Source organism: Phytophthora sojae (assembly GCF_000149755.1).
Source record: "Phytophthora sojae unplaced genomic scaffold PHYSOscaffold_4, whole genome shotgun sequence".
NCBI classification, from domain to species: Eukaryota; Oomycota; class Peronosporomycetes; order Peronosporales; family Peronosporaceae; genus Phytophthora; species Phytophthora sojae.
In genome coordinates this window covers 3,934,142-3,957,607 of record NW_009258118.1, presented here as the reverse complement: position 1 = coordinate 3,957,607, position 23,466 = coordinate 3,934,142, and the positions used below count along the sequence as shown (strand labels likewise).

Here is a 23,466-nt window from a genome sequence, read left to right as displayed (position 1 = left end):
GACGGACGTAGGAGTCGACCCCACCGCAGCATCGATGAACAAGAACCCGGCGGTGTCCGTCGCAACCATCCCAAGCACCTTTTGGTTGAAACTGGAGGCTGAGTTGGTGAGCGTGAGCGTGTTGGCCGTCGTCCCCGAGTCGGAAATGCTGGCTCCGCCGGTGCCCTGACCCACAATCGTGGTGAGCCCGCTCGCGTCCACATTGAAGACAGACGTGCTGCCCACGGTGGCATCGATGAACGAGTAGCCATTGGTATCCGTCGCGACCATCCCGAGCACCTTTTTGTTGAAGCTGGACGCGGAATTGGTGAGCGTGAGCGTGTTGGCCGTCGTCCCCGAGTCGGAAATGCTGGCTCCGCCGGTGCCCTGACCCACAATCGTGGTGAGCCCGCTCGCGTCCACATTGAAGACAGACGTGCTGCCCACGGTGGCATCGATGAACGAGTAGCCATTGGTATCCGTCGCGACCATCCCGAGCACCTTTTTGTTGAAGCTGGACGCGGAATTGGTGAGCGTGAGCGTGTTGGCCGAGGTGCCTGTGTCGGAAATGCTGGCTCCGCCGCTCCCTTGGCCCACGATCGTGGTCAGCCCAGTAGCATCAACTTTGAAAACGGAGGTGCTGCTCGCTCCTACTGTGGCTTCTAACAAATAGTGCATGCTCACCGTGGGGTCTATCGTTGATTTTGAATTGATGCGTAAAACTCTTGCGTTACTGGAGAAAGTGGTCGCAGTTGCTTCAACTGTGAGTACATCAGTCGTAGCTGACGTTGTGGCAATTTTGCCTCCACCGTTGATAACATTTAGGCCGCCCAATTCAATAGTTTCTCCTCCATTCTTCACTCGTAGCCCTCCGAACTCAATAGTTTCGCCTCCATTTACGATACGAAGTCCGCCCGAATTGACGGTAGCGCCCCCAGAAGTAATATACAGACCGCCCTGAGTAATAGTCGTCAACCCAGTGTTATCAATCGTAAACAGATCCACAGCGGCAGCAGGGGCGACTTGAGTCGTGACCTTCAGCATATTGTGAGTTAGCCCGGAAAAGGTATTTATAGACACAGCATCACTGGCAAAACTCGTCGACGTGGCACTCACAACGAGCGCAGAAGCTGCAGTATCTGAGTTTGAAATTTGCCCTCCTCCAAGTCCATTCACAATGAGCCCACCATTAGCGATCGTAGTCCTCCCAGAAGCCTCCACAGTAAACGCTGGTACATTATTCGCGCTGGCATCGATCAGTAAGAAGTCAGTAGCCACAGGATACAGCGTAGCGCGTGAAGTCGACAGCTTGAGGAGTGAATTGCTGAATGTACCAAACGAGTTGATGACGGTAAGACTTGGAGCATTCACGGTGTTAGCAATTGTCGCTCCACCCGTCACGACATTCAGTCCACCAGTATAAATGGTAGTGAGGCCATCTCCACGAATGTCGACAACAGTGTTCGTATCCGCCACCATTGCTTCAAACAATTTGAAGTTAGTACTCAATAGTCTGCTTGCACGGACTTTCAGCACTGTACTTGTGAAGGTAATGTGAGTGTCCGCAATATCCGCAGCTGGTGACGTCTGAGCGATGGTAGTTATCGTCAATGCGCCGGTTGACAGCTCAAGATCACCATGTAACAGTTTTGTGTCTCCCATGCCGTCCATGGTCAGAATCGGCAACGTGGACGACTCAATCTTCATAAAGTAGAAGTCTGCTTGAGACCCTTTCGCTGTCTTCAGATGCAGAACTGTACCCGTGTACGCGAGCCCGAGAGGATTGATGATAAACCCGTCATTGTCGTCGATACTGTCAGGAATGTTAGACGGCTGATTGCAGTCCATTCCCTTAAAGTCTGCGTAGCAAACGCATTGGCCGGTACTGAAATCACAGAGACCGCGGTTGGAGCAATATACATGCTCTTTTGATACATTCGCAGCAAGTGTCACGATTAGATTTCAAACGATGGTAAGGATAATACAGAAATCAAACTTACCTATTACGTTGGTCGCAACGCCATCGGTGATCACACACGTGGGGGTGTTCGCGCTCGTAACTTGGCTGAGATCGCACGTAAAACTGGACAACGGCGGGTTCCCATTATGATACAGCAAGTTATTCTCCCCTCCCAAGTGCACCCATTCCGTGAACGCCACTGTATAGATGGCCCCTTTTGTTACCGAATCCACACTGGAAATCGAGCATGTAGCAGTCAAAACGGTGCGCATGCTTTGAAATGCTTGCGCACACGCAGTTTCATGGGCAGCATCTGCGACTACAACGGCACTGAAAACTGCAACTTCTCCGAGAAAGTGGACCCGCACAGACCCCGCCAAAGCTATACCAGGTGTAGGATCGGCACCCACTTGAATCTTGATAGTTCGATACGCTTGGCCTGTCGTAAGTGGATCATCGTTCTTTGCGCACATGGCTGGAGTTGTTCAGCAAATGTTAGCCAGCCGAATGTAATACAATAGTTTTCATCACAGGCAACGCACTCTGGGAGCAGTCGGGCCCGGTGTATCCCATATCGCACATACAACTCGTCATGCTCTCCTTCTCCCAGTTAGTGTACGTCGGCCCGCCGCCAGCGAGCGAGCTCGGACCGTACTGCGACGCCAATGTAGCAGAAGAATAACAGAGTCCATGACCAGAGCAGTCCGACGGGCAGCGAACTACAGTACACGAGGTATGAGCACTCATAGTGATTCCGTCAATATACTTGGGCTGGGAAACTTACGTCGCTGACAAGCAGCCCCAGTATAACCATTGAAGCACGTGCACTCGCCCTGTTTGGAGCAGTAGAATGTCTATAACTTCATCATGATTTCATGCTCTTTAATGCTCTTATCCCACCTTGGAGTAGTCGCACACGCCGCGATTTGAGCACTCGGCCACCGCGTGTGCTGCGTTCGCCGCCCTCGCCTTATCCGTCCAGGCCACACCCGTGGGGCATTTGCGGAGAGAGCAGTCGGGAGCTAGGGCCCAGTCGGAATCGCACGTACATTGGCTGCATGGAAAAACAATTGATCCGCATGAGAAATTGTCGGCGTCAGGACAGCAGAAAACGCGTCGCACTTGGAGGCGCCGCATCGGCCGTGGCCCGAGCACGAGTTGGCACACGCAGCGTCTGCGACCTGCACGACGGTGACTGGAAGCAGCAGTAGGAGCAGCATAGCTAGCATTCGTCTCTCCATCTTTGGTCGGGCGAGATCTTCGTTGATAGTTTCCGTGCCAATCACCCGTTCATGAAACGTCGCGAATGGATCGCCACGTCGATCACCGAGATCAACGCTGCTCAGTCGAGACAAAGCGAGCGGAGGCCGTAGCGCCTGCATAGACTCTACTACGCTTGGTCAGGTCTTGAACATGTCAATGGAGGGCGGCAACTACCTATTACTGTAGACTTTACTTCGAGGTGCACATGTATCACCCGAAGTTGAAGTTAGTTAACGTCATTGATCAGTTAAGTTACATGAACAATTACTAATTTGAAATAGTATTTATACATTATTAATACTAATATAGTATTATTGCATGATTCCTGCTTATCAGCGAACCACATGCATATTATACAATATTCGAGATTAAGGTCCAGCAAGCGCTCTAAAAAGCCATTTTACACAAGGTATCTTCTTCTTGCCCATCAAAAGGCCCCAGGAGCGACGATGAGCTCGTCGGAGGACCTCGCTCCTGCGGCGGCGTACGCCCCCGGCGCCCGTGTGGAGGTGGACGGCCCGCCCAAGCGGCCGCAGCAGACGGAGCGCGTGCTGCGCAGCCTGCGCGCGTGGGGCGAGCTGTCCCCGCTGCTGTTCACGGGCGCGTCGGCGGACGGCACACTGCGCAGCTACGTGGCGGACGAGCGCGCCGGCCTCTTGCGCTGGCAGGCGGATTACAAGCGGCTGTTCCACGCCAACGCGACGTTCCTGGACGCCTGGGGCGTCTTCGCCACACTGGCCGACAACCGCCTCAAGCTGCTGGACCTGCCGCTGCAGAGCAACCCGCAGCTGGACGGCGCGCGCGACGCCGGCGGCCGCGGCCTCGTGGCCCGCGACGACACCAAGGGCGCCGTGCAGTTCGCGGCCCACGAGGCGGCCAAGACGCTGTGCGTGCTGCTTAAGAGCAATACACTCAAGGTCTTCGACTGGACCGTCAACAGGATCCTCGAGCCGCGCGCGCAGCACGAGCTGCAGACGCTGCTACCGACGCTGCTGCCGGTTCAGCGGCTGCTGTTACTCAGTGAGAGTCACGTGTTTATCCAGGGCAAGAAGGAGTGGGTGGTTCTGAATCTGGACAGCGGCCGGCCACTGAGTGTCAAGGAGGACGTGATGCAGCAGGTCAATGAAGCTCTGGATGGAGGGGTCACTGCTGTCTGTGACGCGGTGGCCCTTCCTAGTTTGTACGCGGCTCGACGACGCCAGCAGGTGCTGGACTTGCTGCTGTGCGGGAAGCAGCGTGGAGTGATTCTGACGATTGATTCGATGGAGAAGAAGAGTGGGGACGAAGAGGAGGAGGATGTGTATGGAGCCTTTGAGCAAGACGTGAGCAGGTTGGGGGATGAGAGTGTGGGCAAGGCGCTGGACGTGTCGACGAGTCAGTTGGGCATGAAGGTGGACAGAGTGGTTACCTATAATATGCCGCCAAGGGGAGTGTATTACCATCACCCCTTCTTGCTGCTGGACCAGGGGGAGCAGATCGCGGTGTACAACTTTGGATCACTGCAAATGGTGCAGACGCTGCCGGTTAAAGCACCTTATGGTGTCTGTGCCGCCATCAATGTGGCGTCTGCGACCGTGGCGGACCCGTTTGCTAGTGCGCCGCAGTTCAAGGATGACCAACCCCCGACGCTGTATACAGTGTCCCCGCCGTTCGACGTTCAGTCGTTCCAAATGCTGTCAATCGCCCAGCAAGTCGCGGCGTCCATGGGGAACCGTCGGCTTGAAGATGCTGTCTCGCTCTGCAAGTTGTGCCCCGAAGAGAGTCCTCTGAGTGACACCGACCAGCGGAAGCTTTACGCGGACTATGGCTTCAAATTGTTTCGATCGGGCCATCGGAAGGAGGCCATGAACTTCTTCTTTGAGAGTGACATTGATGTGATGGAAGTGCTGCTGCTTTTCCCACGGAATTTGCTTCCTCGCAAGGCCAGTGCGTTGCACAAGGACAACAGCAACAACAACAAGGATCACACGTTGGAAGGTGACGAGTTGGTGGAGAGTTTGCTGGCGCTGATTGGACTTTTGCGTCGTAAGCGGAACGCTTATCTGCAGCGCGATGAAGAACGATTGACTATGGGTTTTCACTTACGCCGCAGTTTTGGACCTAGCGATGACAGTGCGCTGGAACTGATCGACACGATGCTGGTGAAGTGCCTGGTTGTGGTGGCGGAAAAAGCAAAGTATGAAGAACGTGCGAAGCGAGCTCTGCTCGAGGTGGTCACCGACCAAAATTGGTGTGAGATCAGCGAGGCGGAGATCTTCCTTCGTGCTCATCGGCGTTTCAAGGCGTTGTTGGCATTCTACTCCGCGCGGAAATTGCATCGTAAGGCCCTTGAGCTACTGGAGGATCTGGAGCGCAGCGCTGCCTCGGCTGCTACTCTGTATGAAAAGACCGAGACGGGCGCGAAGGACGAACCTGAAGACACGGAAGATCTGCAGTCGTCACACGATTATATGGTGCTCATCGCGCAGTACCTTCGTGTGCTGGGCAAAAAGCACGCGGAGCTAGTGTTCGAGTTTTCGCGGCGTGTTTTGTCGGTTAACCCAGCGCTAGGCCTATCGATTTTTACTCAGCGCGAAGTACCCAGCACCAAACAGGATATTGATCCTGCCGCGATACTGCAGCACTTGAAGAGTTGCTCTATCGCAGCTTCTAGCGATGACTCGACGACAGTGGAGGTACTTGAATCTGATGGTGGCGCTGAGGAAACAACCAAACCGGTTTTGCCCTTGACAAACAGTCAAATGCTGGCGATCGAGTATCTGACACAAGTTATCTACGAGGGTCCGTACCAGCTTACGCCGCGGTTGCATGACGAGGTAGTCTATCTACTCTTGGATTCAATCCAAGCCAAGACACCACAGAAGAAGAGGCTCACGAGTCGCGTTGAGTCTCAGCGTGGCATGACGGGGCTTTTGCGACGCAAGTTGCTTGAGTTTCTCGAGTTCCCAGCTGCTGCCTACCACCCAGAGCGAATGCTGAGTCGCACACCTGTTGAAATGATTGATGAACACGCAGCGCTGCTGTCGAAGCTCGGGCGTCACCGTGAGGTGCTTCAACTCTATGCTCTGGAATTAAAGGACGCAGCTCTAGCGGAAGCCTACTGCAATCGGTGCTACGAAGCAAAGACGGCCGACTCATCTATCTACTCTACGCTGCTAACGATCTACCTGCGGCCACAATTCACGGGTGGATCATCTGGAGGATCCGCATCACCAAATGTAGGCTCGCCACCGCAGCCTTCTCCTGTGTGGAACCGAGCTGGAAGATCAGCCTCACTTCCCGGTTTGCAGAGTGAAGCTGTCAACGCAGCCATCAATGTGTTGAACAAGTATGCTGAACGTATTGACGTGTCCACCGCGCTCGAACTTCTACCTGCTGACGTCGCAGCAGCCCCCTTGGCAGGATTCTTCCGTCGTGTTCTGGAGCGCCAGGTCGAGCGCTTCCGCAATGGACAGGTCAAGAAACAGCTCTCCAAGATGGAGAACTTCAAGGTGCGGGAGCAGCTGTCGACCAAGCGGAAGGGATCCGTCACTGTCTGGTCGTCCCAGTGCTGCCAATCGTGTGGCAAGAAGTTGGGTGTTGGTACGTTCGTGCGCTTGCCCAATGGCACGCTGCTGCACTACTCCTGCCAACCCGTTCCGTAGGTTTTACACCGGAGTCAGGTCGTATCCTTTGAGCGTCACGGGCTTTTTCCACGAGGACTGGCCGGTAAGTTTATCAAAATAATAGTACTGTTGTGAGTTGGGGTCGAAAACTTTCTGGATGCGCTCTTTCAGCAGGCGGTGGAGTTCCAGACGTGCAGCGGCGCAGCGCATGAACGTGAACACCACTAGCTTGGCTTCGGTTGGCTCGGTGACGGTGTGAGAGCGCCGTCTCTTGATAATCTTCGTCTCTTTGATATCTCGTTCGTCGCCCACAAGAAGTGCCGGTTTCTCCCACTTCGCTACTCCCGTCTTGCGGTTGTAGTAGTAGAAGTGCTCCGTTGTCGGGTCGAAGATTTTCTCGTACGCGTCGAAGAGCAGGTCACGCAGCTCCTCTTTGGCCCGGTGTGTGCGCCACATGCGCTGTAGACGTGAAGCGGCTTCATCACGCGACATTTGCCGCAGTCTCTGCAGTCTTCGCTTGTGTCGCTTCTGGCGTGCGCGCTCACTGATGCGCGGCAGTTTAACTACAGCGGAGAAAGCAGCAGACGACTGTGGGGCGATGAGCGTACTTTTCCTCTTTCCTGAAGCGGATGCAGTAACCGAGTCGTCGAAGAGCTCAAGGTCGTAGTCTCCTAACACGGCTGGCTTAAACCAAGTCGCAGTACCAGCGACGCTGTCGTAATAGTACGGCTGGCCAGATACCGGGTCCATCATTTTGCGATACCTACGGCTAAGCAGCTCCAGCAGCATCTTGCGCGTCGCGAACCGCCGGTAGAGTGCCTGGATTGTACGTGCTGCAGCTTCCTCAGTGTTGAACTTCTCCGGCCGCACATTGACGGCGTGTCGTCTCCGTCCATGAGCGTCGGCATTCGTATCATTACGGCCAACCTTCGGTCCCTGGTTGTCGTCGTCGTCACCGTCATGAAGTAGCAGTCGTGGTTTCTCCCATGAGGACTCCTTAGTGGTGGCGTTGTAGTAGTAATACCTTCCCGTCATGGCGTCCCAGAGTTTCTTGATCCGCGATCGCAGAATTCGGCGCATGAACTCACGTCCCCGATAGCATCGGTACGCATGCTGCATTATCCGAGCAGCTTCATCAGGGGCGATGTTGGCGAACCTGGCTAATCTCTGGATTTCCACAGGCTCACCAAGGTCGTACCTCTTGCGCAGCAAAGGAGGAGGATCCCACAACTTCGTCAGCGGCTCCTTCTTGGCAGGTCTTGGAATACCAGGTTTCCGGATGTAGTACACGCGCTCCTTCTCCAGGTCGAAGTGCTTCTCGTACCGCTCACTCAGCAGCTTCTTGATCAGTTGTCGAGCCTGGAAGCCTCGCCATACAGCTTGAAGTTTTACTGCAGCTTCTACGGGCGTGAATGGGGGCGATATCCGGGGCGAAGCATCAGGGTCACGGATTGGGACTTCGAAGTCTTCACTGATCTCCGCAGGCCGCGTCCAAGACTTACTGTGCTGCCACAAGTTGTAGTAGAAGAACTCGTCGTGCGCGATGCAGAAGATGCGCTGATAGCGCTGCTCACGAGCACGCTGCATCACTCGTCGAGCTCGCCGTGCACGGAACAAGCACTGCAGCTTGCGAACTGCTTCATACTCGCCCATAGGAACCCCGGGTTTCCTTGTTCCATGCAGTTGGCGCTCATGGGAGCAATTCCGACACATCCACAGCCGCAACGGAGACGGCTGAAACCCGTTGCACCGCCAGCACAAGCGGCACAGCGGGTGGACAATCGCTTCGATGTCGATATCGTCGATGCGTTTGGCCTCACGCAGCTCCTCAGCTTCTCGAGCACATCGATCGGCGAACGGTTCAAGGCGTACTGGAGACGGCAGTTGGCTGGAGGACTTGGTCACGTGGGCACCTTTGCTGAACGGAGGCAGCGGATTCGATGTACACAGCGGTGGCGTCGGCAGCTTGGAGAGATCCAAGCGCGGAATGACCGTCGGTTTATCCCGCCAAAGCCTCGGGACTTCGGGCCACTCGTAGCTTGCTGCGTCTCGAGAAACCGTGTTGAACACAGTGAATGTGCGTCCACAGGCGAGTGACGCGACGCGTCCAAAGCGCTCACCATCAGGTAGTCTCAGCTCAGTTGGGACTCCGTGAAATGCCCGAGTGCTTCCCCACGTAAAGATGCGATTAGCAACTGTCAACGCGGCTGTATGGTGCGTCCCGCATGCGAGTCGCGTGGCCAGCACTTCGTCGTCAAGCTCACGCGGAGGTAAACGGACGACTTGGGGCTCGTACGTGACTTGAGCCTTCCCTACGCCAAGCTGTCCGTAGACACCAGTACCCCAAGTGAAGACACGGCCAGCTCCACTATCAGCTTGTGAGGCTTCTGCAGCGATGCATGCACTATGCCACGCGCCACAAGCAATCCTCAGTACAACGAGGTTGGTAAGAACACCACTAACCAGAGCAGGCTCACCGACATCGCTGCTGCGCTTCAACGGTTTAACATGGCCCAACCGTCCGCCATCGCTGCACCCCCAGGAGTACACCTTACCATCGGACGTCAACGCTAGCGAGTGAAGAACGCCACAAGCCACAAGACGGACCGATACCGAGCGAAGTGTGGCCACCTGGTGAATCACCGCTGCTCGAGGAAACGTGGTTGGCTCTCTCTTGGCCGAGCCATCGGTCAATTTGTCAATGGTAGAGGAACTGGACGGGCTGATACCAAGTTGACCGTGTGAATTGCTGCCCCAACAGAAGACCACGCCGTCATGGCCAGCGACCTGATCACACACAGCGATGCTGTGGTGTCCTCCCACGGCCGCAGCCACCGCCTGATAGTTCGCCAAGGCTCCGACCACCGTCGCTCGATTCCGTGCCACTTGAGCTGCTGACTCCGCTGCGAAACCCAAAGCTCCATGCGCATTATCCCCCCAGCTGAACAGTTCGCCCGCTTTGGCAAGCGCCATCGCATGGCCTCGCGCCACGTAAACGCGATCGACGTGCTCCGTACGCAATGTGTGGAGGAACACGGGGGTAGCAAGCCAGTGACTTTCACGCGGAGATGGCTCGAACTCGTCGTGCCGATGAACGTGGCTGCAGAGCCCCACTTGAGACGCCAACCCTCCTGTTCGGCACAGCCACGCTGCACCTCGAGCACCATCCAGCGCATACACAGCGTCGGATTCGGAGCCCTGTCAGCCAGCACCCAGTCTGTCAGAGTCGAGATGGATCAAGGTCGAAGCTTCACAAGACGTACCGCGGCGATGCTCGTGATGTAGTGGCCTCGCAGTGGTCGGATGTCAACGAGGTCAGCTCCAGGATGCGCTTCGCTGAAGTAGACACTGCCTTGAGCTTTGCGACGATTTTCCAGCGCTCGAGCAGCAGCCTCCGCAGCCACGTCGTTGACCAGTACGTGCTGGTCTACCCAGCGCTGAATCCGGCAGATGAGCAACACCTTCTTGCCCGTCGACGGCAAGTTGAGTGTCAGCGCTAGAAGTCTCAGCTCTTCTCGAGAAAGCCTCCTCAAATCCACATTGCGCCAATGCTGGCGACTCCGCGCGTGACCGAACGCCCGCAGCGAGTTGAACGTGAAGCGCACGTTCTGTCGAGAGCGTTGAAAGGCTTGACGAAGCAGGTGCGACCTGAAGCAGCGCTGGATCATGGACGCGGCAAGCTGCTTGCGGCGCTTGGACCGCCCGGGCTTCCATCCTGGCTGCAACTTGCGCTTGGCAGCCTTAATCCTCTTCTTCTGCTCAGCTCGAGCCCGCCGCGTCAAGTGCTGGTCCATCGCAGAGACTCACCTCCGGCCAGCCACGGACTAGTGACGCAGCAATAGACGCGTCGTTTCATCGATCGATACAAAGTGGTCTGTCTGAATTGGAGAGGCTTATAACAGCGCATGTCTTCTCCTCTAGCTCCTAGTGTTTCTCGTTCCTCTCTCTCGAGCGCTCTGGACTGCACACGCTCGGCCACTACTCGGTGCCTAGAAAACCCCGACGATCCATCGCTGGTACTTGTCGTACCAGCGTGTTCGCCAGTTGTCGAGCGACGCGTCAATCAGCTCGTGCACAAAGTCCTCGCACGAGTTGATGTCCAGGTCGGGCTGGAACCGAGCGGCCAGGCGCTCGACTGTACCCTTCGGGTCCCCAGCAAAGCACGGCAAGTGCTCGTTCCCGTGCAGCATCATCTCCACGAGCAGCACGAAGCGGTGACGATACTTGCGAGCGACGAGGAACGCACGCACACACAGAGAGCGGAACCGCCGGAAGTGCGCGGACCGCGGGCCACCCATGAGCTCTACAAAATCGGCCGTGAGCTTGAACGGAGCCTGCTCGAAGGCCATGTTGCCCGGGTTGTTCGACAGGATGAAGCCGAAGTCGATGTGGATAATGTGCCCTTCGGCGTCCAGTAAGATGTTGCCGTTGTGTCGGTCCTTGATCTGGAGCAGGTAACACACGATCGCGTAGCCGGCCATACTGCTCACAAAGTTGGATCGGGCCCTCCGGAACTCGGGCGTGCTCGGGTCACCGAAATGCCTCGTGAAGAAGTCCAACAGCGTCGTGAACTCGCGGTCGTTGCGTTTCAGCGAGTCGATGGAGATGGTGTCCGAGATGGCCTCGACGAGTCCCGACGTAGCGGAGATAGCGATCACATCATACGGACGGATGAAGACCGGCACCTTGAACTCTTCAAACACCTTGGCGAACTGGTGGATTAGCTGCAAGGCCAGCTGCTCCTGACGCAGGTCGTCGTCACTTTTGACGATCACAGGCAGCAACCTCCAGCCCGGGAGCTTCCCGTAAGGGGAAGTGGCTTGGATACGACGCTCTTTCTCCACCCAACGCTCCTTAAATATGACTGCGGGTGGTTCAGCTGCACTTTGGTGACGGGTTTCGGAGGAGGGGTCGCTGCTCTCAGCTTCCTCGTCTTCCTCCAGCTTTGAATCACGCTCCGATAGATCCTGTAAGAAACGATCTGTGCTGTCGAACCGTGAGAGGTGGTTCGGTGAACACGCTGAGCTCTCGGACTGGGGCGACAGTACAGTCTCCGACTTCGGCGACCACGGACCGCTGACACTGCTGGCAGACTCGATTTCATCGATGTCAGTAGTAACAGGCACGATAGATGCGGCCGCTGGCTGGCTCCGCGCCGACTCGGGGTGTGTTGATCGAAGTCCTACTACACTCGTGTCAACTGTGAGGGTTCGCTTGGGGAACATGCCTGAGCTCTTGAAAAATGGCTGACTTTGGCTTCGCTCCGGTAGATCTCGGAAGCGCTTGGGCGAATCCTCGCCATATTCTCCAGAATCAACGTTGCTAAGTAATGCCTCGCCCTTGGGATCGAAGTTCTTGCCGCCGGGGACCTTGCCGACCAAAGAGTCAATCAGTCCGTGCAGTAGCTCAGTCGGTTGCGCCATTTTGTTCGAGATATGGTGCGAGAACGAGCGAAGTCGAGTCGGGCTGCTCGGCGTACGCGACTCACTCCAGAAACCAAGCTTCGACGCGTCCGGAGACATCAATGGTGTGCGTTCCGCGGGCGTAGCTGCCGTCAACTCAGGAGTGCTTGCAGTATCCCACAAGCTGAGCGTGAATCGCCGACCGTTAAACACGCTGTTGCTGCGGCGCTTCTGCCGTGCAGCGAGCTCTTCTTGCGGGGACGGATAGTCCACGACCTCAGCGCAGAGCAAGAACGGCACACGCTCTCGCGTCGAGAACGTAAAGCTCTCGTCCACGTGGATGTGCTTGAGCCGGTGGTATGAGTTGCCGACAGGCAGGTACAGCGAGTTGCTCGGCAGATACTGCGCCTCTAGATCTTGAAGCCAAATGCGAAGCTGTCACAATGGCATACAACCGAGGTCAGGGAACTGGCAATACCGAAACGAAAGGACTAAGTCGCTTACCATATCGTTGCGTTGATCGTACGCGACAGCCCTCAAGTTCGACGATACATTGGCGAGTGATCCCAGGAACGTCGTCTCAAGCTCAAACGGCTCGGCGCCGGTGGCAGGGGGCACTTTAGGCGCAATGACTGAGCTCGCCACTCCTCGCTCGAGATCGTTATTATCCTGGAACGTGGCGTAGTGGTCGTCCTGGGAACCTGGCAGCAACGCTTCCACTTCCTGCGCGCTAGCTGACACCCCTGAACCGCGTTCGGAACGATACTGAGGTTGGTGCTCCGAATTAACCGGACTGGGCGGACACGCAATAACCATCGCGGGAGCCGTACCGCGCTCAGCCACGTCTTCGATCAGCATCTGCACGCGCTGGAAGTCGGCATCCGTGGCGAACGCCGGATTGTGCAGGCAGTAGGACTGCAAGTACCACAGCATTTTGTGCGCGAACACGTGCGACCTGTCCAGATCACCCAAAAAGCACCAAATTATTAGCACCTCACTACACCTCCATCCCCAAAATCTTCAAACTTACACACTGCACTTCCGCAGTAGCATGGCACACAACTGCGGCGACCTTGCAAACGCCCCCAACAGCAAAAAGCTGCACAGTTGCGGCAGATAGAACTCGAACTCCTCTTCATCTCTGTCGGACGACACCGCCAGCCTGTCCACGGCCCCCTCCTGGTGCGCGTAGAGCCTCACCATGGCCTCGAACGTCGGGTCCTTGGGCTTGCGTCTCCCTGCCAGCTGCTTGCCCAGCGTGGCCCACTTGGACCTCCACTTGGCGCGCGGCGTCTCGCCCACCATGACGTCGCGCAGCAGGTTGTCGTCCGCCAGCCTCCCCCGACTCTTGTTGAGTTGCAGGATGTAGCCAAGTTGCAGCAGCGTGCTGAAGATGCCCAATGCACACAGCACCGCCGCGTAGAAGCCGCCCCAGCGCACGCGCCGGAACTTGGCGAACGTGTCGATCTGTGCTCCGTCCAGGTACAGCAGCGGCTGCAGCGAGCCCAGCGCGCAGCCCGCCACCTCCACGAGCGACACGACGAACACGAAGCAGCGCGTGGACGGCACGCGCTTGTTGCGGCGCCGGATGTACACGAAGAAGAGCAGCCGCAGCAGCGACAGCAGCGCCTGCAGCGCCAGCGACTGGCGGAAGTGCAGCGCGTCGCGCAGGTCCCGCGCGAGCACGGCGCTGCCGCCCGGGGACGCCAGCGGCGCCAGCAGGTACCAGCCCAGCACCGACGTCTCCACGGACAGCGCGAGCACGTTGAACACGCCCATGGGGCAGCAGACGCAGAGAGAGAGTCTGGTCCGGGATATCTCTCTCGCCGGATGCGCGAAGAATGCCTGAGTTGAGCTCCTGACGCGTGATTGGCCGGCGTATCGCAATATTTCGCAAAATCTCGCCAATCGAAACGGGACTTTGAGGTCAAAACCGCGGTCGCAAAATCATGTCCCCGAACGGGGGGTTACTTCAAGGTGGACACTTCTGGTGGACACTGCGGTTGACGCCTTTTAACGCTCTCTCGCTGGGGCTCAAGGACACTGCTACACACTGCTGCTATCTGGATATGGAGGGCACCTAATGGACACGCTGTCGCTGCTCTCAGTACGGACGCGAGCGGCGGTCGGGTCGGTCTCGGAAGTCGCGGTCGCCACCGCCGCCTCCACCGCCGTATCGACTGTAGCCTCCTCCTCCGCCGCCATATCTATCTCCCCCTCCGCCAAAACGTCCGCCGCGGCGCCCGCCGCCGCCTCCTCCGCTGTTGCCTCCGCCGTGCCAGCCGCCCACCGGAGGCTCGGGCTTGCCCGCGAGCTCCACCTTGATGGTCTTCCCGCGAATGTCCGCTCCTGCATCGTTCATTGGCAGCAACAAACACAAAGGTCAGCACTCTATCAACACCACAAATCATTGCAAAACAATCGTAGCAAATATAGCGCACCGTTGAAGAACTCTGGCGCCGTGCGCGCCGCGTTCGAATCCTCGTACGTGAGCACGGCGTCGCCCTTGGGCTGGCCCGCGGCGTCCGTGTATATCTTGATCTTGAAGGGCCACTGGTCCTTGTAGCCGCGCTTCTGCTTCTCGCGCGCCACGACGCCGATGGCGCCGAACATTTCCTGCAGCTCGTCGCTCGTCACGTCCGTGGGCAGGTTCGAGATGTAGATGCGCGCCCACGTGGGGTCGGCCAGCGCCTCCTTGGCGGGGTCCCAGGCGCCCGACACCTTGGGCTGGCTCTCCTCCTGCTGCTCCGCGGGCGGCGCCGATCCTCTGTCGTCTCCGCCGTCTCGGTCGCGCCCGCTGCCGCCGTATCTGCTGTCGCTGCCGCCGCCGTACTCGGCCCGGCGCGGCGCGTCCCTGCCGCCGCGATCCCGAGACCTGTCGCGTCCTCCGCCGCTGCGGTACGAGTCCCGGTCGCGCGGCCTGTCGCGCGACCGGTCTCTGCTGCGTCCTCCAGAGTCCCCGCCGCCGTATCTGCTCGTCGAGGAGCCGTCGTAGCCGCCGCCGCGGCGGTCATCCCGGTCCCGGTAGCTCATGGCCGTCTGTCTAATGTATCCGCTGGGGCGGGTGGCCAGCTAAGTACGCTATGAGGTGGACCACGCTATGAACCCATTTGGATAGTTGTGTATGGTGTGGTGCACGCAGGGATTACGACGGAAAATGCGTTGGCCAATGCGCGTGCGATAATCAGGCTGTTTCAGCCAATGGGCGGGCTCGCCTTCGCTTCTCAAACTGGATATTTGCGCTCGGGACAGCGTGCGGACAATCGGCGCGAAACCCCCGCGTCGCCTATTGTTACCATCGCAAGAGGAGGAAGGAAGCAGGCGCCGCCCCGAGACGCCCGCGCTGCGCCATAGGAGGAAGGGAGCTACACCGCAAGCAGACCTTGGAGCGAGACATCGCCACCATGGACGAGAAGTCGAGGAAACCGGAAGGTGCGCGCAGCAGCAGCAGCAGCAGCAACGCCAACAAGAACAACGACACCCCGCTCTAACTAACCTGACCCCTCGCTATCTCTATCTCTATCGCTAGACACCCCGTTCAAGCAGCAGAAGCTCAAGGCCTGGCAGCCGATCCTCACGCCCAACTGGGTCATCGGCACCTTCGCCGTCGTGGGCCTCATCTTCATCCCCATCGGCATCGTGCTGCACACCGAGTCGGACAATGTACGTCCATTATCTCTGTCTACGTCTCTGCCATTGTGTGTATCCTATGTACTTATGCATTGCTGGCTGGCTGCGGGCTGTAGGTGGTGGAGTACTCGATCCAGTACGACGGAGACGGCGTGGAGAAATCGTCCAACATCGTGGACTTGGGCAGCGGCTGCTACCTCGAGGACGAGAGCGACGGCGACTCGTTCGACGTGGACACGCACGGCTGTAGGATCAAGTTCACGATCGAGAAGGAGATGAAGGCGCCCGTGTACCTCTACTACCAGCTGGACAACTTCTACCAGAACCACCGCCGCTACGTGCAGAGCCGCAGCGACGCGCAGCTCCGCGGAGATGCCACGGCCAGCACGAGCGACTGCTCGCCGCTGACCAAGTCCGGCACGGGCATGTACAAGTACAACTCGACGGCGGAGAAGGCCATCGGCGACAACGAGACGGACTACACGCTGATGCCCTGCGGCCTCATCGCCAACAGCCTCTTCAACGACATTTTCTGGGTCAACAAGCTCGTGGCCGACGGCAAGACGTACTACCAGGACGACACGTACAACGGCAAGACGCTCGTGAATCTCGTGGACCAGACGGGCATCGCCTGGAAGTCGGACGTCGAGACCAAGTTCAAGAACATCGACCTGGCGGACCTGTCGGACGCGGACAACACGATGATGCTGTGGCAGAACCCGCGCTACCGCTACATCATCCCCATGTACGAGGGCCAGGAGGCGATCGCCAACAAGACGGCGTGGACGACGGCTGCGCCTGCGTACGGCGTGCAGGACGAGCACTTTATCGTCTGGATGCGCACGGCCGGTCTGCCGAGCTTCCGCAAGCTCTACGGCCGCATTGACACAGATCTGGCAGAGGGCACGGAGATCGAGTTCCTCGTCTCCAGCAGTACGTTTTTGTATTGATTTCTTGGCTTGTTCCAAGTGCAGAGGACGGTATCTAACTGAGTGGTTTGTTTGTGACTTGGCAGACTTCGTGGTGAGCACTTTCGAGGGCAAGAAGTCTATCGTGATCTCGACCACATCATGGTTCGGCGGCCGCAACCCGTTCCTCGGCATCGCGTACATCATCGTGGGTGCGCTCTGCATGGTGCTGGCCATCCTCTTCTTCGCCAAGCACAAGCTGAGTCCGCGTAAGCTGGGCGACACGCGGTACCTGGTGTGGAAGAACAACCACTAAGCAGTTAAATCGCAGACAGGTCAGCGAAGGTGTCCAGCAGGCACGCGACGACGGAGCTGCGGCTCGGGGTTAGTGAGCGAGTCGTAGGAGTTGAGAGCGACAAGAAACAGAACCCACGGAGCGCTCGCCGTCCTTGCCAGTGTATTCTTTTACTTCTCATACTTTTTAGCAGAGGCGTCATTTAAGCTGCACCCCCTCTCAGAGAGAGGGGAGGGATGCAAGAATGAATATTCCAGGTCGCTTGTGCCCACATGCCGTGAGTCTTGCCGGTCCGGTGTCTCGTCAATCAAGTAAAAGTATCTTTTTGTTTGATCCTAATCGTCACAGGCCTCTCCCTCCAGGATGCTCGCGAGTCGCTACGAACTGCTGGAGAAGATCGGCAACGGGGCCTTCGGAGAGGTCCATCGGGCCAAGGACCTGCAGTCGGGCGAGGTTCGAGCTATCAAGCGGCTTCGGGTGAATGACGACGGCCAGCTCTCGGTCGTGCCGGCCGCCCAGTTCCAGGAGATCGAGGCCATGCGCCAGCTCCAGCATCCCAATGTATGGATGGATACGTCGAGAGATCTTCTTGTCCTCAAACTTACTGTTTGTGCTGCTGCAGATCGTCAAGCTGCTGGATGTCGTGTCGGACGGCAGCTACATCGCTCTGGTGCTCGAGTACATGTCCACCGACCTCCTCAGTGTTGTCCGTAATCGACTGGAACCCCTCCACCCTGCCGATGTCCGCGGTCTCCTGCGGATGCTGCTACACGGCGTCGCTTGCTGTCACGAGCACAACATTCTCCATCGAGACCTGAAGCCCGGCAACTTGTTGCTGAGTGCCGACGGAGTGCTCAAACTCAGCGACTTCGGACTCGCTACCGTCTTCGTTGGGCGGGAAGGGCGCTCGTACTCGCACCAAGTGGCCACGCGCTGGTATCGGGCGCCGGAGCTGCTATTTGGCGCCAGACATTACGACACCGCCGTGGACATGTGGGCTGTCGGCACCATCTTCGCCGAGTTGTTGCGGCCTACCCCGTTGTTCGCTGGCCAGAACGACATTGACCAGATCTTCCGAGTCGTGCAGGTGCTAGGAGACATCGAGAAGCAGTGGCCGGGCGTGTGCGAGCTGCCCGACTTCAACAAGGTCTCCTTCCCACCCTATGATCCGATGGCTCTCAGCAAGCTCTTCCCAGATGCTCAGGCTTCTGCAGTGGATCTGTTGTCCAAGCTCCTTGTGCTCGATCCAAGCAAACGGCTATCAGCTCGACAGGTGCCGTTACCTGTACACAATTGTGGTCATGAGCTTGCTAACGGGTGATGTTGTCGTTGTTTAGGCCCTTGTGCACGATTTCTTCTTTGAGGGGCCTGCTCGCTCCCGTTTCTCCTTTGAAAACATGCCTGGACTAGCAGCTACGAAGCAAAGTGAAGATCGCGCCAAAGAGACGGAAGAATTTCAGGCCTCACTTGGCAAACCACTGCAGCTTAGATGAGGGAGGATACGGCCCAACCAACCAACGAACGGACTTTCACAAGTTACTTTCGTTTGCGATACTGACTTTGTCTTGCCTTGACGACAGCTCCGGATTGTGTTTCTTGGGCACTTATTGACCGGAATATTGCGTGGCCTCAGCGAACCGCTTCATCCACGTCTCGCGACCCACGCTGGCAGGTGCACGGAAGCGAAGCATTTGGTGGCCCGCCTCGGGGGGGACCAGCTTGATCTTGAGTTCATCGGTGCGGCTTTGGACGACCTTGTATCCACTGATGCTAATCGGCCGCTCGAACGGGGGTCCTCGCTCCTCATACTCGCTCTTGGACTTGTAGCACGTGAGTGTTGCGTGCTTCAGAACATAGAAGTACTGGCGCCACCGCGACGAGAACACGTGGGCCTTCTCGTAGCGCTCCAAGTAGCCGGACACGATGCGGCCCTTGTCGGCCACCTTGTCCACTGTGTCGATTGTTCGCCGCGTAGCCTGCATGGTGCTTTGGTACAAAGCCTGCTGTTCTGCTAGCGCACCCTCGATCTTAGCTTCCGTGCTCCGAATTGAGTCTTGAAGCGAGCTCACTTGCTCGGCATGACCCTGCTCGATGTTGGCAACAGCCTCGCGTTCTTGACGACCCCACTCTGCGTTTGCTTTCGTGATGTGCTTCACCTGGCGCTCTTTGTCCTCCAGCGACTCCTCCAACTCCTTGATGCGACGCTCCTTCTCATCGCAGGCTGCAGTGAATCGGTCGTACTCTTGCTCCGTCAAGTGTTGAAGCTGGCGGCGCACTGGTCCGTTGAGGAAGCCTGCGAGCACTGTAGCAGCTTGAGGGCCACGGGCCACGAAATTGTACTGCGACACCATTGCCTCCAGGTTGTTCTTGTACGTCAGCAACTCCAACGGCACCCGCGTGAGGGCAACAGGCGCGTTTCCGCTCTTCTTGTCCACCAGCATGATCGACGAGACAGCGCGACCTCGAAGTTGCTGCTGCTGTTGTTGATCCTCGGTGTCTGTTTCGTTCTTGCGGAGCACTACAGAGTGCAGATAACGCAGCAGCTCGCCGCAAAAGATTGCCGAGGACACTTCATTGGCGCGCTCGAAGCGCCTCCGGACGCGGACCAACTTCGCCCACAAGTTTTTCTTTCCGACATGAAAATCCAGCGAGCAAGCAAGCTCAGGACTTGAAGGCATGGGGCCGCGCAGATCCACGAGAAACGGCTTCAGCAAAGCGTTCACTTCCTCCAGCCCTTCGGCGTGCATTGTGTCTAACACCGATGTGTTTACAGGCATGGCCTCACTGGGTGTGTTCAGGTATTCCATCGGCACTGAGTAGCGCGTAATGCTTGCAGTGCATCGCGCCAGCAGCAGATCAGGCGATTGCGCTGCGTTTGCCTCTTCCCGTAATTCTGCTTCCGCTGCTTCTACGTCTTCCAGGATCCCACCAAGTCCACCGCTGTCACCCTGAGCAGTTGCTTGTCCTCCAGCTTTAATCGACGTGCTCCACCGGTTAGTAGGGAACCGCGAGAGCTGCTTGCTGAGGGCACGGCCAGCTCTGTTCTTCAGGAAGCTAAATAGTCCAGTGTTTAGCGGCGCCGGGGTTGTCGCTGCCACCATACTATCCTCCGCGCCGTCCTCGGATACCTGTTGCTTCTTTAAGTTGCCGAACTCGTCGAAGACCGAAAAGTTCCCCTGGCCAGCGTTCACGACGGCCGAGTGCTTGTTGTCCTGAGCCTGGTTCGCCTTCAGCTTCCTCTCCGTAACATCGACAAGGTACTCGGCCGTAATCGGCGCGCGCTCGTACACCGCCAGCCGCGCGTGCAGCAGGTCGCAGTACGCCTTGAACGCGCGCTGCACCAGTTCCTGCCAGTGCGCGACGAACACGTTGGTTACGACGCGTTGAAGCACTACGGGGGATCCGTCCGGCATGGCCATTGCATGGATCAACGACCGGATGAGTCTCACCAGCAGCGCCCCGCTCATATAGCGTCCGAAGAAGGATTTGCACTCGAGTCGGTCGGCCACGTGCGTCAGCAGCTTGGGGGACGAGTGCGGCTCCTCCGGCGCCTGGAATGAGTTGGACTTGAGCACCACAGCGTCTCTCACTGGCACTAGAGCACTCAGCAGCTGCTGCGCGTCCGTGGATCCCGCGGCCAGCTGCTGCTCGAAGTACGTCGACGCCGAGTCGCAGCCGTTCATGTCCTTGATCTTGAGGTCCACCGCGCCCCACGTGAAGCGCGGCGCCAGCTCCTTGAGCAGCGCGGCGTTCCTGTCCCCATCAACAGACCCTTCGGCCACCTGCAGCTTGGTAAAGTCCGGCAGGAACGGCAGCGCGGCCTGGAAGCTGGCGCTGGAGGTGGGGCCGGCCTTGCTCACCACCACGTGCGAGCTCAGCACGAACAGCAGCGAGCCCCAGAACGGCTCGTCGGCTAGAGAGACGCCGCGCAGCACGAGCAGCAGCATGCTGGCGTCCTGCTCGGCCACGGACGCGGCGCTGGAGCTCAGGAACAGGCCGCGCTCCGGCTCCGTCTTCTCGTCCTCCGCCACGTTCAGCACGCCCACGAGCGCGATCTTGCGCGCCGCCAGCTTCGCCCCATTGAGGACGTCGACGCCAGCGTTGTGTAGCCGCAGGCCGCGGCCGTCCGAGCCCTCGGAGCTCGTGCACAGCGGCACGAAGCTGGATCCGCTCAGCGCCGCCGCCGCCATGGTTCGATAATGATCAGTACATGAGATCAAGCGATCTCATGTACTGAGTTAAAGTCATATTTTTCAGTGGCTTAGGTTGCAGCTTCAGTGTAGCTCGGGGATCCTGAGCCACCTTTCAAATAGGGATTTGGCTCGCATTACATTTTTTTGGCTCAAGTTGCTCTTTGGGGTGCGGGAGACGCATTAACCGCGTTCAACTTGTATCACATTATGGTAAAACGCTCTCATTTTGAAACACTGCTGGGAACAAATCCCAAATATATTTTGTGCGATCGAAACTATACAAACCACTAGTCAAATTTGTGACCACACAGAACGGATATTTTGGGTGATGGGTATACTGTTTGTAGCTACACAAAACCGATAATACCGGTACACTGACTCTTAGGCTCTTGGGTACATTTTTTGTGACAGCACAATATTGGGTGTACCTTTTTGTGAGCACAATTTCAGTTTCAACGTTCCCCTTTTTACAGCAGGCACTCGAACCACTTGACGGGCTTCTGCGAGTTCACGATGAGCGCGTCGCCATTGCGGAAGGTGGTATCGATATGATTGAGCCCCGTCAAGTAGTAGGTGTCGTCGTAGGTGCCGAACTTGGACGTGGACAGACCCCCAGCGCAGCTTTGGTACTCCACGACTCCGTCGTTCTCACTGGATTTGTGCGGGATCACTTCACCAGCCAATATATACTCCGCTTGGTAAACTGAAAGCAGGCCCGAGTAGTTGTCACTACAGATCGCAGCATCGACGTTCGACCGGAACGCCGACTGAGCAGCAACATAGGCCGTGTTCAGCGCTGACGTGCTGTAGGTCTCGTCCTCGTACGAAAGCCCCACCACAGCGGTGCTGGCGGGGCATTCACCGATCAGGTTTGCAATCGCCTCGAGGAACACATTGCTGCCACTGCACGCGTTCTGAAGGTAGTCCGCGCCCATACTCCCCGTCATCGGCGCGCTCAGACTCACCCACGTACTGCTCGAGGCCAGGCTGCAACGACTGTTTGCGATGGCGCCGGCCATCATGAGGCCGCCCATCGAGTGCGTGACCACGATCGTATCCGCGATCGTTTTTGATGACGAACTGCTCGTGCTGCTCACGGAGATGGCGAAGTTGCACACCTTCTGCTGCAGCGTCGCGTCCGTCCAAGCGTAGTCGACGGTGTTCAAGACGGCGTACTGGATGGATGTGCAGCACGGAGCGCTGTCAGTCAGGTCTCCGAAGTAGCTGGACGTCGTCTGCAGGGTGGTCTCCTCGGTGTCGGAGCCCAGGCCGTGGAAGAAGATGCACGGACGTGGGGTCGACTTGCAACTGCAAGACGACGAGGCCAGCGTCGTAGTAGCCTCAGCCTTCAGCTTGCGACTGCTAGACGAGGACACGGCCTCGCCTGTGAGCAGAGCAAGCGTCGTCGGCGTGACCGTAGTAGGAGTGACCACCGTCTCGCACGAAAGAGCTGCGTCACCGCTCAGCGTGGGCGCGGTGATCGCCACAGGACTGTCGAGGTACTCGACGCTGATGTCCAGGTCACTGCCGTAGATGGTGAAGCCGTCCGAGCCAGCCGAGCAGATCACGAAGGTCGCGTCACCGAGCGTGGCTTGGAACAGGTCTCCGGTCGCGCACGTAATGGTGTCGTTGCCTGCAGACGCACCAGCAATGGCCGTGGCGCCGTTGAGTGCCGACACGATGGAGTTGATCGGTGGAAGGAGGCTCGACGACAGACACTGTGCCGACTGCGAGCTCGAGTCGCCCACGTCGACGTCACAAAGTACGCGATGCCGTTCACAAGGCTCAACGTGTAGTCCGTGGAGCCGTCCATGAACGCAGCGTAGCCGTCGTAAAGAACGGAAGTGTTGTCGGAGGACACTACCGGGTTGGCGAAGACGTAGAACTGGGACTGGCCGTAGATTTTCATGGAGTCGCGCTTGAGCGTGAATTGAAGTCGCAGTGACGGCGCGTCGCCAAGACTCGTAGCTAGACGGCGTTGGGCGTGGTCATCGGCGGACGCAGTGGTGATGGCTGCGATTGCGAGCAGCGCGACGAAGACGGCGGTGAGGAACCGGTGCGGCGACTTGAGAGCCCACATTGCGATAAGTTCTTGAGCTGGTGTTGGGCTGGTTTGCTCGCTGCGATGCAATTTGGAAAGTGAAGGATTGGCAACAGGTTGGTGCGATTAGCGAGTTTGATGCGGTTGCTCTTGGCAGTGAGGGCGTTCCCCTTGCGGCAAGGGCATGGCT

The 23,466-nt window shown here is 57.7% G+C and overlaps 9 protein-coding genes across 9 annotated transcripts; 3 read left to right on the top strand and 6 right to left on the bottom strand.

The window, feature by feature from the left end:
- Positions 1–699: 699 nt before the first annotated feature.
- PHYSODRAFT_504426 (hypothetical protein) lies at positions 700–3,076 on the bottom strand (the record flags this gene model as incomplete). The annotated part of the gene is made up of 5 exons (XM_009528554.1): positions 700–1,904; positions 1,980–2,414; positions 2,482–2,658; positions 2,724–2,772; positions 2,840–3,076. Coding segments are annotated over 5 exons (2,103 nt in total), but the record flags the coding sequence as incomplete, so codon positions are not given.
- Positions 3,077–3,245: 169 nt separating this feature from the next.
- On the top strand, positions 3,246–6,846 carry PHYSODRAFT_331721 (hypothetical protein; the record flags this gene model as incomplete). The annotated part of the gene is made up of 3 exons (XM_009528553.1): positions 3,246–3,308; positions 3,637–4,593; positions 4,669–6,846. 3 exons carry the CDS (start codon positions 3,246–3,248, stop codon positions 6,844–6,846), a joined length of 3,198 nt encoding a protein of 1,065 aa, XP_009526848.1.
- Positions 6,847–7,145: 299 nt separating this feature from the next.
- PHYSODRAFT_499543 (hypothetical protein) lies at positions 7,146–10,475 on the bottom strand (the record flags this gene model as incomplete). The annotated part of the gene is made up of 3 exons (XM_009528552.1): positions 7,146–7,332; positions 7,571–10,005; positions 10,071–10,475. 3 exons carry the CDS (start codon positions 10,473–10,475, stop codon positions 7,146–7,148), a joined length of 3,027 nt encoding a protein of 1,008 aa, XP_009526847.1.
- A 321-nt stretch (positions 10,476–10,796) lies between these two features.
- PHYSODRAFT_314984 (hypothetical protein) lies at positions 10,797–13,988 on the bottom strand (the record flags this gene model as incomplete). The annotated part of the gene is made up of 4 exons (XM_009528551.1): positions 10,797–12,644; positions 12,714–12,952; positions 13,040–13,164; positions 13,240–13,988. 4 exons carry the CDS (start codon positions 13,986–13,988, stop codon positions 10,797–10,799), a joined length of 2,961 nt encoding a protein of 986 aa, XP_009526846.1.
- Positions 13,989–14,313: 325 nt separating this feature from the next.
- Positions 14,314–15,242, bottom strand: PHYSODRAFT_503191 (hypothetical protein; the record flags this gene model as incomplete). The annotated part of the gene is made up of 3 exons (XM_009528550.1): positions 14,314–14,345; positions 14,651–14,976; positions 15,112–15,242. The coding sequence occupies 3 exons, from the start codon at positions 15,240–15,242 to the stop codon at positions 14,314–14,316; spliced, it is 489 nt and encodes a 162-aa protein (XP_009526845.1).
- A 232-nt stretch (positions 15,243–15,474) lies between these two features.
- On the top strand, positions 15,475–17,310 carry PHYSODRAFT_285969 (hypothetical protein). Its single transcript, XM_009528549.1, has 3 exons — positions 15,475–15,872; positions 15,956–16,772; positions 16,855–17,310. Exons 2-3 carry the CDS (start codon positions 16,115–16,117, stop codon positions 17,061–17,063), a joined length of 867 nt encoding a protein of 288 aa, XP_009526844.1. The 5' UTR covers positions 15,475–15,872; positions 15,956–16,114; the 3' UTR covers positions 17,064–17,310.
- Positions 17,311–17,405: 95 nt separating this feature from the next.
- On the top strand, positions 17,406–18,363 carry PHYSODRAFT_504089 (hypothetical protein; the record flags this gene model as incomplete). The annotated part of the gene is made up of 2 exons (XM_009528548.1): positions 17,406–17,603; positions 17,665–18,363. The coding sequence occupies 2 exons, from the start codon at positions 17,406–17,408 to the stop codon at positions 18,361–18,363; spliced, it is 897 nt and encodes a 298-aa protein (XP_009526843.1).
- A 283-nt stretch (positions 18,364–18,646) lies between these two features.
- PHYSODRAFT_260510 (hypothetical protein) lies at positions 18,647–21,232 on the bottom strand (the record flags this gene model as incomplete). The annotated part of the gene is made up of 1 exon (XM_009528547.1): positions 18,647–21,232. The coding sequence occupies one exon, from the start codon at positions 21,230–21,232 to the stop codon at positions 18,647–18,649; it is 2,586 nt and encodes an 861-aa protein (XP_009526842.1).
- Positions 21,233–21,702: 470 nt separating this feature from the next.
- PHYSODRAFT_346237 (hypothetical protein) lies at positions 21,703–23,349 on the bottom strand (the record flags this gene model as incomplete). Its single annotated transcript, XM_009528546.1, has 2 exons — positions 23,002–23,349; positions 21,703–22,969 (listed from the first exon to the last, which is right to left on the bottom strand). Exons 1-2 carry the CDS (start codon positions 23,313–23,315, stop codon positions 21,703–21,705), a joined length of 1,581 nt encoding a protein of 526 aa, XP_009526841.1. The 5' UTR covers positions 23,316–23,349.
- Positions 23,350–23,466: the final 117 nt, after the last annotated feature.